Source organism: Carassius gibelio, chromosome B10 (genome assembly GCF_023724105.1).
Source record: "Carassius gibelio isolate Cgi1373 ecotype wild population from Czech Republic chromosome B10, carGib1.2-hapl.c, whole genome shotgun sequence".
NCBI classification, from domain to species: Eukaryota; Metazoa; Chordata; class Actinopteri; order Cypriniformes; family Cyprinidae; genus Carassius; species Carassius gibelio.
The window spans coordinates 4,392,789-4,408,387 of NC_068405.1; the positions used below are offsets into that span (position 1 = coordinate 4,392,789).

The 15,599-nt window shown below is 39.7% G+C and overlaps 1 protein-coding gene across 1 annotated transcript; it reads right to left on the minus strand.

The window, feature by feature from the left end:
* Positions 1-7,140: 7,140 nt before the first annotated feature.
* Positions 7,141-14,011, minus strand: hint1 (histidine triad nucleotide binding protein 1). The gene is made up of 3 exons (XM_052566510.1): positions 13,842-14,011; positions 13,374-13,478; positions 7,141-7,442 (listed from the first exon to the last, which is right to left on the minus strand). The coding sequence occupies exons 1-3, from the start codon at positions 13,950-13,952 to the stop codon at positions 7,278-7,280; spliced, it is 381 nt and encodes a 126-aa protein (XP_052422470.1). The 5' UTR covers positions 13,953-14,011; the 3' UTR covers positions 7,141-7,277.
* Positions 14,012-15,599: the final 1,588 nt, after the last annotated feature.

Below are 15,599 nucleotides of genomic sequence, written 5' to 3' on the forward strand. Positions count from 1 at the left end.
TCATTGTCATTAGGATATGTCCCCAAAACCTTCAAACTGGCTGTTATTAAGCCTCTCATAAAAAACTAAAAAAAACACAACTTGACCCCAAAGAACTAGTTAATTATAGACCAATCTCGAATCTCCCTTTTCTGACCAAGATACTAGAAAAGGTGGTATCCTCGCAATTATATTCCATCTTATATAAAAATGGTTTATGTGAGGATTTCCAGTCAGGATTTAGACCGTATCATAGTACTGAGACTGCTCTCCTTAGAGTTACAAATGACCTGCTCTTATCATCTGATCATGGTTGTTTCTCTCTATTAGTTCTATTGGATCTTAGTGCTGCGTTTGACACAATTGTCCACAACATTCTTTTGCATAGACTTGAACACTTTGTTGGCATTAATTAAAGTGCATTAGCATTGTTTAAATCGTACTTATTTGACCGCCATCAATTCGTAGCAGTGAATGAAGAGGTAAAATATCGATCACAAATGCAGTATGGAGTACCTCAAGGCTCAGTGCTAGGGCCGCTACTCTTCACACTTTATATGTTACCCTTGGGAGATATCATCAAGAAATATGGTGTTAGCTTTCACTGTTATGCTGATGATACTCAGCTCTATATTTCTCCATGGCCTGGTGAAACACACTAATGGAATGCATAGCCGATATAAAAAACTGGATGACGTGTTAGGTGTTAATTATAGGACCTAAAAACTCTGCATGTAATAACCTAGGACACTGTCTAAGACTTGATGGCTGCTCTGTCAATTCTTCGTCATCAGTTAGGAACCTAGGTGTGCTATTTGATCGCAATATTTCCATAGAAAGCCACGTTTCTAGCATTTGTAATACTAAATTTTTCAATCTTAAAAATATATCTAAATTATGGCCTATGCTCTCAAAGTCAAATGAAGAAATGTTTATCCATGCATTTATGACCTCAAGGTTAGATTATTGTAATGCTTTATTGGGCGGTTATTCTGCATGCTTAGTAAACAAACTACAGCTAGTCCAAAATGCAGCAGCAAGAGTTCTTACTAGAACCAGAAAGTATGACCATATTAGCCCGGTCCTGTCAACACTGCACTGGCTCCCTATCAAACATCGTATAGATTTTAAAATATTGCTTTTAACTTATAAAGCTCTGAATGGTTTAGCCCCTCAGTATTTTAATGAGCTCCTTTTACATTATAATCCTCTACGTCCGCTACGTTCTCAAAACTCAGGCAATTTGATAATACCTAGAATATAAAAATCAACTGCGGGCGGCAGATCCTTTTCCTATTTGGTGCCTAAACTCTGGAATAACCTACCTAACATTGTTTGGGAGGCAGACAATCTCTTTGCTTTTAATATCCAAATCCGTTGCATTAATTAGGCTGCATTAATTAGGTAAACTGGAACTGGGAACATTTCCCATAACACCCAATGTACTTGCTACATCATTAGAAGAATGGCATCTACGCTAATATTAGTCCGTTTCTCTCTTATTCCAAGGTCACCGTAGCCACCAGTTCCAGTCTGTATTCAGATCAGAGGGTCACTGCAGTCACCCAGATCCAGTACGTATCCAGACCAGATGGTGGATCGGCACCTAGAAAGACAGCGGAGACCAGGACAACTACAGCCCCAGATAAAGATCCCCTGTAAAGACCTTGTCTCAGAGGACCACCAGGACAACACCACAGGAAACAGATGATTCTTCTACACAATCTGACTTTGCTGTAGCCTGGAACTGAACTGCCGGTTTCGTCTGGTCAGAGGAGAACTTGCCCCCCAACTGAGCCTGGTTTCTCCCAAGGTTTTTTTCTCCATTCTGTCAACGATGGAGTTTCGGTTCCTTGCCGCCGTCCTCTCTGGCTTGCTTAGTTGGGGTCACTTCATCTATCAATCAATCAATCACCTTTATTTATATAGTACTTTAAACAAAATCATTGCGTCAAAGCATTGAACAACATTCATTTGGAAAACAGTGTCTCAATAATGCAAAATGACAGTTAAAGGCAGTTCATCATTGAATTCAGTTATGTCATCTCTGTTCAGTTTAAATAGTGTCTGTGCATTTATTTGTAATCAAGTCAATGATATCGCTGTAGATGAAGTGACCCCAACTAAGCAAGCCAGATGCGACAGCGGCAAGGAACCGAAACTCCATCGGTGACAGAATGGAGAAAAAAACCTTGGGAGAAACCAGGCTCAGTTGGGGGGCCAGTTCTCCTCTGACCAGACGAAACCAGTAGTTCAATTCCAGGCTGCACCAAAGTCAGATTGTGCAGAAGAATCATCTGTTTCCTGTGGTCTTGTCCTGGTGGTCCTCTGAGACAAGGTCTTTACAGGGGATCTGTATCTGGGGCTCTAGTTGTCCTGGTCTCCGCTGTCTTTCAGGGATGTAGAGGTCCTTTCTAGGTGCTGATCCACCATCTGGTCTGGATACGTACTGGATCCAGGTGACTGCAGTGACCCTCTGATCTGGATACAGACTGGATCTGGTGGCCACGGTGACCTCGGAACAAGAGCGAAACATTATATTATTAGAAACAAATATTAGCGTAGATGCCATTCTTCTAAAGGATGTAGCAAGTACATCGGGTGTTATGTGAAGTGTTTCCGGTTCCGGTTAACCTAATTAATGCAGCCTAAAAATCCTTTAACGGATTTGGATATTAAAAGCATATTAGTATGTTATGTGTAAGCCAGGTTAAAGAGATGGGTCTTTAATCTAGATTTAAACTGCAAGAGTGTGTCTGCCTCCCGAACAATGTTAGGTAGGTTATTCCAGAGTTTAGGCGCCAAATAGGAAAAGGATCTGCCGCCCGCAGTTGATTTTGATATTCTAGGTATTATCAAATTGCCTGAGTTTTGAGAACGTAGCGGACGTAGAGGAGTATAATGTAAAAGGAGCTCATTCAAATACTGAGGTGCTAAACCATTCAGGGCTTTATAAGTAATAAGCAATATTTTAAAATCTATACAATGTTTGATAGGGAGCCAGTGCAGCGATGACAGGACCGGGCTAATATGGTCATACTTCCTGGTTCTAGTAAGCACTCTTGCTGCTGCATTTTGGACTAGCTGTAGTTTGTTTACTAAGCGTGCAGAACAACCACCCAATAAAGTATTACAGTAATCTAAACTTGAGGTTAATGGATTAACATTTCTGCATTTGACATTGAGAGCATAGGCCGTAATTTAGATATATTTTTGAGCTGGAAAAATGCAGTTTTACAAATGCTAGAAACGTGGCTTTCTAAGGAAAGATTGCGATCAAATAGCACACCTAGGTTCCTAACTGATGACGAAGAACTGACAGAGCAACCATCAAGTCTTATACAGTGTTCTAGGTTATTACAAGCAGAGTTTTTAGGTCCTATAATTAACACCTGTTTTTTTCTGAATTTAGCAGTAAGAAATTACTCGTCATCCAATTTTTTACATCGACTATGCATTCCATTAGTTTTTCAAATTGGTGTGTTTCACCGGGCCGCGAAGAAATATAGAGCTGAGTATCATCAGCATAACAGTGAAAGCTAACACCATGTTTCCGGATGATATCTCCCAAGGCTAACATATAAAGCGTGAAGAGTAGCGGCCCTAGTACTGAGCCTTGAGGTACTCCATACTGCACTTGTGATCGATATGATACATCTTCAATCACCAGTGACTCTGTCCTTGAAGATCACCAGTGACTTGACTCTGTCCTTGAAGATCACCAGTGACTTGACTTGACTCTGAAAGGTCAACGGTGACTAGCCTTGTCTCTGGAAAGTCCATGGTATCTAATCCTGACTCTGGAAGGTCAAAGGTGACTAACCCTGACTCTGGAAGGTCAATGGTGACTAACCCTGACTCCAGAAGGTCAACGGTGACTAACCCTGACTCCGGAAGGTCAATGGCGACTAACCCTGACTCTGGAAGGTCAACGGTGACTACCCCTGACTCTGGAGGGTCCACGAACACCTGACTCGACTCTGGAGGGTCAACAGGAACTAGCCCTGACTCTGGAAGGTCAACGGTGACTAACCCTGACTCTGGAGGGTTGATGGTGACTAACTCTGACTCTGGAAGGTCGACGGTGACTAACCCTGACTCTGGAGGGTCCATGAGCATCTGACTCAACTTAGGAGGGTCCACGAACACCTGACTCGACTCTGGAGGGTCAACAGGAACTAGCCCTGACTCTGGAAGGTCAACGGTGACTAACCCTGACTCTGGAGGGTCGATGGTGACTAACTCTCAACCGGAGGGTCAACCGGAAACTGACTCAACTCTGGAAAGTCAACGGGCACCTGACTCGAATCTGGAAGGTCAACAGGAATCTAACTCAACTCTGGAAAGTCAACGGGCACCTGAATCGACTCTGGATGGTCAACAGGAATCTGACTCAACTCAGGAAAGCCCACTGTAACTGCCTTCCTCTGCAGTGGCTCCAGGCTGGCAGACATCTTGTGCAGTGGTGCTGGCTCCGCAGACGTGACGTGAACAGTCTTGGGAACCTCTAGGATTTTTGACAGCCTAGAGAAATAATCCAAAAATGTCTCTGCTGCCATCTTGGGCATTGGCGTTGAGCTGGCGGCCATCTTGCACTGTAGCGCTGGACTGGTGGCCACTTTGTGCTCTGGCGCTATGCTGGTGTCCATCTCGCCTCCTGGCGCTGGGTTGGCAGCCATCTTGTGCTGTGGCGTGGGGCTGGCTTCCATTTTGCCTCGTGGTGCTGGGTTGGTGGCCATTTTGTGCAGCGGCACTGGACTGGTGGCCATCTTGCACAGCGGCGCTGGCTCAGCCGATTTGCGTCTCCTCTCCCCTCTCTGTTCATAATGGGGAAGTGGCGGCTCCCAACCGAACCCCGGGTCAATGGGAGCCCACAGTGGAGATCGCTGCCGGACCTCCTCTCGACTGCTTACTCCGGAGCGACCTCCCCTGGTTCCACGGAACACAACCTGGCGAGTACCCTCAAAACCATTTTTCTCCCACTTGATGGCTGGGGAGGAAATTGGAGCAGACATGAACTCGGAGGACGAGATAGCAAGGGTAAGTCTCGGGAGACAAGAACATCGGTACACGAAGGGTAAGGACTCCATACAAACAACAGGGAAAGACAGGTATTTATAAGGAGACTAATGACTCCAGCTGTTCCAAGTTTGTATGCACATCCAACTGCTTCATCTACAGTAATGCTAGAGCTGTATATGAGGTTCGACTTAATACACCCATGTTGTTTGCACCTTGGAGAATGTGAGTTCATGACAGATATTTTTGTTTCCTTGTAACCATCTTGCCAATTTCTCACTGTGGTATTCAGGATTAGGAAAACCTTGATTTTCCAATGTCTTCATGTACCAGTTGCACATGTAACTTCTTTGCATTCAATCTCATTCCTAAGAATGTAATAGTTTACCACACAATATGACTTATGTGCTGCTATCCTCTGGGCCTGCAGGTGTCAATGTTGTCTGCTGCCTTTTCTACGCTCCCTTCCACGCTCATGGGTTTGGTACTCTGTGGATGGTACTTAGCTTCCATTGCAAAAAGGTCCTTGCCCTGCACCTTGCGATAGAGCCTCTTTCTTTAATTCCTGTGCCCTAGGTTCAATAACTTTCCAGGCTGGTTCCTTGTGTTTTCAACTCTGAAATTTTGTAAGCTCTTCAGTCTTGTCCTTGACCTTGGATTTTGCTTTGTCACAGAAAATGCACTGATTGGGAAACAAGAAGGAACACCTTCTTGGAGCTCCTTCAGATTGAACTGACAGAGATTTGACATGGTCCCTTTCCATGATAATGATTCACTAGATGTAGAAGCCTTTGACACTTGTAAATGATCTATTTTCCCTGTAAAGCTTTTATTGCAGTTTCGGTGATAGCCAATTGTACCCAAAGATAAGTCCTCTAATGTCAATGGAATCTGTTCACAAATATCCCTCATGTGTTATGGTGACCTGACGTCTTCATAGTCTAATATCTTGTATACTGTGTAGATATGATAGATTTATAAGTATAATAAAAACGCTGTCAAATGACCTTTTTTTTCCTCTTTTTGACCACAGATATAAGAAATAATAATAATTTCTTGGGTCAGTTTTTCTGGTGTCCATTTGTGAGTTATTTACATCAAAAGTTATGCCACTTCATATCATATTTAGATTTTATCGGGTTTGGTGCAAAGGGATAAAAATAAAGCATTTTGGACATTATTTTAGCTTAATACCCAATTTAATCTTAAAATAGACACTTGAATGATAAAGAAATAACAGGCTGTGGGGGAAAAAAATCACCCTATGCGCTTGAGAAAACGAAAAATTATTTGATCCTCTACACACATTTGGCAATTTTTGCTATTTTGTCCAGAAATAAGGTCAATATGTTAAATGTCAAAAATAACCATTACATTAAATTCCTGGGGTCAGAATTGTATGGGAAAATGTGTTCATTTGTCTCTGTATGGTGTTTACTTCTAATGTTATGCCACTTTCTATATCGTTTTTTTATTTTTCGGGTTCCGGTTGGGTGCAGCAAAGGGTTAAAAAAGAACCCTTTGGGATATTATTTCAGCTTGGCACCTGGCAGATTCTGAACATAGACACTTTAAGGATTTAAAAAAAAATCAGGTGGCATAAAAAAAGCCAGGGGGTGCGCGTGGACCCCTATTTTCATCTAGACTAAATGCAAGATGGAACTTGAATACACACACTATAAAGCTGACTTTATTTAAAAATATTCATAAATCAACACACTCTTGTTGATCTGAGCCCAGATGCTCATGTTAAAAGGACAGCAGACCAAAAATAAATGAATTTTGTCATAGTTTGCTCACCCCAAAAATTGTTTCTTTCAATGGTATCTAAGGTAGTTTATTTTCATACGATTTAACTCGGCGGCTATCAACAACTGTTTGGTTGCTGTCAGTTCAAAATCTTCTTCTTTTGAAACTCAGGTTTGGAAAAACTTGAGGGTGAGTAAATGACGATAATTTAACATTTTGAGAAAACCATCCCTTTTATCATTGAAGGGAAATGCTCAACACAACCTTTATTTGTATGTTTCCTTCTGAAGGTTAATAGTGCAGTAACTCATAACTCATAGGATGGCATTCAAAATACAACCCAGTAAACAACTAAAAATTTGTGGCAAGACTGAAATAATGATTCCAAACAACAGCCTTTAATGGTTTTTATTGATGTCCTCAGACAGTTGAATTTCTGTTGGACTCCTACTTGACATGTAACAATTAGCCTCACTTATGGTGAACAATGACACGACTGGAGAGATACAGTGATATCCTGAGAAAAGCAGTTAGCCAGGAGGCCATCCCAGCTGACGACCCCCCAGCACGTGGATGTGAACGTGGTAAACCGACTGACCCCCGTCAGGACCCTCATTGAGCACCAGTCGATATCCTCGGGGCAATCCCACCTCCTCGGCACACTTCTTAGCAACGATCATCAGGTGTCCAAGCAGCTGTGCCAATATAAACAATCATAAAACTTCAAAACAGACATTAACACATTAACCAATAGGTCTAGTGGCATGGAGTTTTAAAATGCCCCTATATTATGGATTTTTGCAAATTACCATTTATGTAGTGCAGTGATCCTCAAATCTGGCTCGCGAGATCCACTTTCCTGCGAAGTTTAGCTCTAATCCTAATCAAACACGCATGAGTTTGCTAATCAGTGTCTTCAGGATCATTAGAAAATCACAGGCAGGTGTGTTTAATTGGAGTCGGAGCTAAACTCTGCAGGAAACTGGATCTCGCAAGCCAGATTTGAGGATCACTGATGTAGTGGGTAAAACGGCTCTAAGTGAATTAAAACATCCTGCAAAGTTTTAAATCTGAAAGTGCACTGTGTATAAGTTATTGTCTCTCAAAAAAAAAAAAAAAAAAAGAGTCGACTCTGAATCATTGAAATCATATTGCCTATTTTTGCTCTATTTCGCTACCAAAAAAAACCCCCCATTGTTGAAACAGTCACAAGCTCCCTCTTGCATCTCTGAGCAACATGACAGTGTTTTGTTCCTGAATTAAACAACCGTTTAAATGATTTGGTTCAATCGCAATGACTCCCAAATTAACAGTAACTTTCTGCCACCTACTGGCGCTTTTAAATTCACATATAAAGTACTTTTTTTTATATAATTACAAATATCAGTATTCAACGTTTTAGGATTAAAATATCAAAACATTATTTATGCATTTGTGTTTGCAGGTTAAATGCATTCATGTCCTGCATTAAATGGTCTGTAAATTAGTCTTGTCATAAGTACCGAACGTGATACTTTTGACACCACTAGTGTAAATGCCTCTTCAGATGCAGCTTCTGTGTTTTCTCTGCATTGCAAATATTATGTTGATAATTAATTAATTTTTCCTGTAGCTCAAGTGGCAGAGCATTGCGCTATCAAGGATGGGGGTTCGATTCCCCGGGAACACGATAGGTAAAAATTGATAGCCTGAATGCACTGTAAGTCGCTTTGGATAAAAGCATCTGCTAAATGCATACATTTAATTTAATTTAATTTAAATTTTTGGTAACAGCCTCAAATGTCATTATTCTAATGGAATTTATTTAGGGGCAGCTGTGGCCTAATGTTAAGAGAGTTGGTCTAGTAACCCGAAGGTTACAGGTTCGAGTCTCGGTGCTGGCTGGAGTTGTAGGTAGGAGGGAATGAATGAACAGTGCCTTCTTCCACTCAATACCCAAAGCTGAAGTGGCCTTGAGCAAGGCACTGAACCTTAGTTGCTCCCCGGGTGCTGGATATATAGCAGTGATGCGTGGGTTGATCCAAAATGAGCGGTCACCCACGGTTACGAGTCATCCAAAAATATTTTTTGTGATATTTGGGTCACGGTCAGTCGGGTCATTTGAAATATAATGTCAATTAAACCTTTGTAATTTATATAGTACTAGACACAATATTGAAAAAACATAGGCCTACACTTTATTGGCTGAATAACTAGCGCAAATAGAGTGACCACCTGTCCCACTTTACGTTATACAGCAATTTTACCCTTTGTCCCGCCTCAAGCAAATTGAGCATCTGTCCCGCTTTTTCATTCGACCCTGCCTAATAAATACACAGATACATCCATAGTCGTACGTCAATCAAACTGTTGACTGGCACACGAACGCCTCCTCAACATTGTCAACAATCTCAAATTGGAGAGTGCATGTGCTGCTCGGTCAGGTTAAGCAGCCATGGCCACGAAAAAGAGAAGATGCACTTTTAATAGCGAATGGACAGCAACATACTCTTGGTTAAGTCAAGCCAGCCCAAGTAATTTTTCCAGATTCTGAAATAGCTAAGAAAAAAGGTGTAGAAACTTTGGGCGATATTTTGGGTCAGGTAGTGTCTTAATCTTTTAGTCGGTGGGTTTAAAAAGAAATATAGGCAATATATTACAGAAAGCTTGAAATGTCTACTTTTAAACGAAAATATTAAAACCAAAATAAATAGGCTACTCTCTAATTATGTAATCCATATGAAATGTGCATTTATCTCTGCCGTTCATGTTCATCTACAGCGACACAGAAAACACCAGTTTATTACTAAACAATTAAAGGGGGGGTGAAATGCTATTTCATGCATACTGAGTTTTTTACACTGTTAAAGAGTTGGATTCCCATGCTAAACATGGACAAAGTTTCAAAAATTAAGTTGTACTTTTGAAGGAGTATTTTTGTAAAACTGCTTCAAATATCTCTGTGTTGTTAACTTCAAGTAAACAACATGCGATGTTGTCATCAAACTGCACTTTCCACATGTACAGCTTAAAAAAAAAACAAAAAAAGACGACAAAGTGGAACACGGGCCATTTTCCAAAACCGCTAAGCAAATATATACAGTTAGGGCTGTGCAAAAAAATTGAATGCGATTTTCATGCACCTCTCATCAGTTAAGACGCTCCTGTAATCAGAAGTATATCTCCAGCATGTGCGTTTAGATCAGGGTTGCCAGGTTTTCACAACAAATCCTGCCCAGTTGCTTCTTAAAACTAGTCCAAAACTTGCCCAATCGCGTTTCCGGGAGGTTTTAACATCAATTTTGTGTAGATTGTCAGTGAATTACGGCTCGGTGTAGTAAATGCCAACCAGTGTTGCAAAGTCTGTGGTGGTTGTTTTTCATGTCCGCTGGTCACAGCGACCCCAATACAAATAACGCGAATTTTATCAAGGCAACCCTGCTAAAAAAATTTATATTTTAATCCCGGGAAGCAATGGGTTTTTCTATAGCCGATGCCGATGTTTAGAGGTCAGAGTCAGCCGATGGCCGATATGTGCTGCCGATTTTTAGGGCCGATATCTTGGAGTTTTCCTCTTGATTTGCATGCTAAAATGTCACACTAATAATAAGTGGATGCACAACACATTTTTTCTAAACCTATCATAATTTATTGAGCACTGACTTGAACCATCTTTTCATTCATCTTAATTTAGTGCACTGCACTGTATTAAAATAAATAAAAAAATGTATCCAAAGTTAACCAAACAAATTAATAAACTGACCAAGTATTAAATATATAAAACAGGTAATATATATATATATATATGTCAATCATTTACATAAAAGTTTTAGAGCATTTACATTTATCAAGTAGAATTTTCTAAACACCTAAAGTGCATTCTAATTTCGAACTTACATCGCAGTTTGTTCATTATTAAAATAAAGTAGAGTCAACAAAACATTTAAAAAGTTACACTGGTCAGTTTAAATACACCCTATACCGGTCCTCTCTGCAAAGGACGTTTTTGCTCATGTGAAGAGGATGATTTTTTCCGTCTAGTTTACATAAAAAAAAATATTATAGTTTAACATTCAGATACATTGCGAATATGGAAACATTTGGATATGTGCAGAACGAGACGTGAGCAATAACCTCCAAATACATCTAGTCAAACCCGCGCTCGCTCGTCCTCGTATGGACTTAGTGCACATGGCATAATATCTTCTTTTTAACATAATAATAAGGACTTCTCATCTCCCAGTCTGCCGTGAAGAAGTGAGCAGTTTTCGTCACAGAGCTCTCCGTCCCCCTGGACGTCCACCCGTCTGTCGTCAGCGCAACAGAGGATGCTCGGGATAGTTCATCCACAACTTTTTTCTTCTCCTGTTCATAAAGATCTGGCACAATCTTTTCACTCTAACCTCTTTCCTTCATCATTATATCTGACAGGGAAGCCAAAATGCGCGATGCGTTCAAGCTCCTCCGCTCGCCATGACCACTGAGTGTGGACTGAACATGCGCAACTTTTTTTTTTTTTTTCATAAATCAATCCGCGGGTCACGCGTATGCCGAACTGAAGATCAATGATGATCCGTTGCACCACTACTATAGCAACAACGAGCACCACGAAACCATTTAAAGAGGCGCATTCAGTGGTCTCCTTGACATAAAACATTCAGCAAAGTAAAATGATCTCTCTTCATTTTATCAAACGATCATAATCACATTTATTCATTTTACAGTCCTGCTACTAGCATTTTATTAATACTAAAACCCCTTTAATTCAGGTGAGAAAGCTTTTTTTCCAAGTGGCTTTTGCACAAAATAATAATACCGCTGCAGACGCATTTTGCAGCATTAAGGTTATTACTTGATCGTTAATTTAAACGACGATCTATCATGGAAATTATCAAATATTGACATCCCTAAATACAAATGAGTTGGATGGAAAACTGGTTATTGTCTGCATCAAACCATGCTTCCGAACACATGTGATTCACCGTTCTGGGCAGCTCCAGGACAGCTGTCTCTCAGAGCATGGTGCTGTCTGTGAGCGGGGCGGAGTAACGGAGCCCTCAATCACGCTGCAGTGTTTGTAAGAGCTGCCAACTTCTCCACCCCATTTACAGAGTGAAATTCTCTGACTGCCTTTATCTCGCAGGTCTGTTGTTGAATCTTCCAAAAGTTTTGGCTCGGGGTGCTTCACATGCAGTGGCTGCAGCAGCACTTTCCACCGCACCAATAACACGGGGCTGCCCGCCGACGTGCCTGACTTTAAATCGGCGCTACTAAACACGGATATCGGCCGATGCCGATATATAAAAAAAATGACAAATATCGACCCGATATATCGGCCGAGTGATATATCGGTCGACCTCTACTCAAGATTAACAGGATATTGAGTGAAAACGAGCATTTCACCCCCCCTTTAAATGTATCCTTTCTAGTTTTGACACATTAATAATCATTACTTTAACCGGTTCTTTGTGGAAAGCTTTATGTGTGCGGTCATAACGCTTAATATCCTGTATGCTATAGCCTATTTAAGTAATTAAATTAATATATAGGGGCGACGCATTTACTACTTTAAAAATAATGCGGGTCAGGAAGCGGGTCAGGTACAATATTTTCTTTTTTTTTTTTTGCGGTCCGAGGTGCGGGCGGGTTAGTTGAAAATGTTGGTCGGGTGCGGGTTGTTTATACACTGACCCACACATCACTAATATATAGCTGCCCACTGCTCCGGGTGTGTGTTCACTTCTCACTGCTGTGTGTGCACTTGGATGGGTTACATGCAGAGCTCCAATTCCAAGTATGAGTTACTTCCACTTTCACTTAAATATAAGAATTTAACGCAAAATATATTGCACACTTATAGAAAAAAGTGGCTTCATAAAGGGTAAAAATAATTTTAAACTTTATTTAAATTTCTGTCACTGATGTGAACTGACCACACAGAATATTAAGAATATCAAAAACTTTAGGAGTCAGCTGTCCACTGCAGTCCTGCAGAATGACATGCTCAGAAAAATATAATCTAATTATCATTATCGATTAAATCCCAGAAAACAGGGATACCTAAGGAAAACACCACTAGGCTATATATTTTATTTGTTTGCTTAGTGTTTGCTTGGTAAACCTAATTCATTGATCATTGTAAAATAAGCTTTTATATTAGAATTAGGATTTATCAACGATAACAAGGCAAAAGAATATGAATCATATTTATATGAGCTTTATTTATTGACTGATTGGAAAGGGGAATGGGTCTATTTAAGGGGACCCCCCAAGAGCTTTGACACAACTCAAACACTGGATGCCCATTAGTGATTCCTAACATGTAGCCCTGTAAATACAGGATATTTAAATACTTAAATACGTGCATTAAAATGTAATTCTATGCAAATGTATCTATGGATGTGATATTCTGTCTGTTCTATAAGATAATTTTAACCTTCAATCAGTTTGAACGCTGAACTAACTTAATAACAGCACTTGTTGTCTTCCAGAGTTCTACTTTACTGCAGAATTTGAATTTTTCATATGTTTAAAGTTGTCTGCATCAATGATTTAGTTATCTTCCTGGTACATTTGAAGATCTGTAACTAATGAAGTAACGTAGTAACTTCAAACACATTTTATTACAGTATCAGTTTAATACTGACCTCTTTATCAGCGTCCTCTGCTTTAGAGATCTGAGTGATGGGCTTTCTGGGAACCACCAAGAAGTGAGTTGGAGCCTGAGGGGCTACATCATGGAAGGCAATACACTAACACACAAACATAGAGAACGTTTAATATATATATAAAAAGAAGCATACAATAGCACAGCTGCTGTACGACTAAGACCATTTATTAAACATCCGCAATCGCAAAGTTGTGGAGAGGTCATGTGCAGAACACGTGAACTAGCGCAAAAATATGGCACGTTTCCAGATCTCTTCGATTGCACCTGAACTGCAGAGCGCGTGATGAATTTGCAACTGAACTGCAGATGCATCGATAACGTTAACAAAGTTCAGACAGTTTATAATTCTCACTGAAAAACATTTTAATGCTGCAGCAGCAGGCGCAGAATCAACCGCGTTACCATGTTAGCGCTGAAGCAGTGTAGCTGTACAAATTGATCGCACCTGATCATCTTCATAGATAATTTTGGCAGGAATCTCTTTACGGATGATTTTGCCGAAAATCGTGTCTCCTCCCGGCTGCGAGCTCTGAGCTCGAGACACCTCATCCGCCATGATTACAGAGATCTGCTTCTGTCAATCACACACAGCTCAGACCAGAACAGACAGACAACGATTGGACAATTCCCGCAGACGACCGTGCACATGATTGGACAGCTAAAATTAGCTATTTTCATAATAAAAGCCTCAAGCGAAGTTTTCAATGTTTATTTCATCTAATGTACAAACAAATGCTATGTCGACATAGTGGTACATATGTTTAATTAGATTTATATTCGTTTGTTATTATGAATATCTACCTAATATATAATATAATATGTAGCGTGTTCTAACTCGGTTTATGCTGCGTTCCAGGCAACCCCTAACCCGTGTTCTTCCTATCTTCTACCCGTGAAAGTGCACTGGAACAGCCGTTAAACCAGTGACTTCCCACCCATGAACTCGTACTAGATCAATGCATACAGTAAAAATGTACTCCCAGTTCCGAGCTCTGACGTCACATAAGCCCGCGAAACAACAATGGCAGCAGTGATGCAGTGTTTATGCAAATGGTGCACGTTGAAAATGTGATTTTAGGGAAATATAACGTTGCAATAAATCTTAATAATAATGAATAATCTTAATAATAATTGCACTCATGAAGTTTGGCGTGACTTGCCTGGAACACAATTTGTGTCGGGTTTTAAGTCATGACTTATGGGCTCAAAAACCTTCCTGGAACGCAGCATTATTTCTGCTGTGTTCAGCAGATTCATGCTAATTTCAGCAGCAAGATCCCATTCACAGAATAAAAATATTTACAGCAAGATAACAGTCACAGAGTCTTTCAGTTGAATTAGGTTTTGTTGTTCCTTTATTTTAATATTCTGTGACTGCGATCTTGCTGCTAAAATTTGCATGGATCCCTGATACAACACAGGAAAAAAAAACTGAATTAGAGCAGTTTATATCTCAGTGCAAACATATCTCCATTACGAAGTAATCAAGTAAGGTCTAGTGAAAACACTTCATAAAACTGTTTATGGATTTCAGTGTTATTTTCAAAATGTGGGGTTTCTGCAGAGCAAAAGTTGGCAGCTTATTTGTGGGTGGTTCTAAACATGAAAATTTATTATTTTTATTGACCAGGAAAAAAGTTTACAAAAATGTATCATGAATAATAAACTGCATATTGGTAATAAATAAATAAAATAAAAAACTCTTCGTTGCTTTTATTTATTAACAATATTCCCCAAACTGGTGAAGTAGTCCTAGTCTTTTAAAGAAAATAAATTAAATTCGGCTTGGATCCTGACCTTTCCTTCTTATGTATGGGAGATTTTCCCAAAAACATTAAAATGATGCCTTTTTTTGATATTTTTATTAATGCTTAAAGCAATACTCAAGTAATAACGGATAACAACAGAATATAAAAAAGAAAACAAACAAACAAACAAACAAAAACATAATATATAAGTTAAATTAAACATTAACAAATTATGAGAATTACATGACACTGAAAAAGGAAATGAGTTAGGCCTACACATAGATAATGTTTTTAATGCTTTTTTGTTCTCAGACAACTTAATTGAGAAGAAGTATTTTTCAAGTTTTTTCACAAATATAAGAAAGAGAGGTTTAGCATTAAGATATTTAGATTTATGAATATATAATTTAGCTAGAAACAAGATCAGATTAATCTCATAAAAATGACTTTTTTTT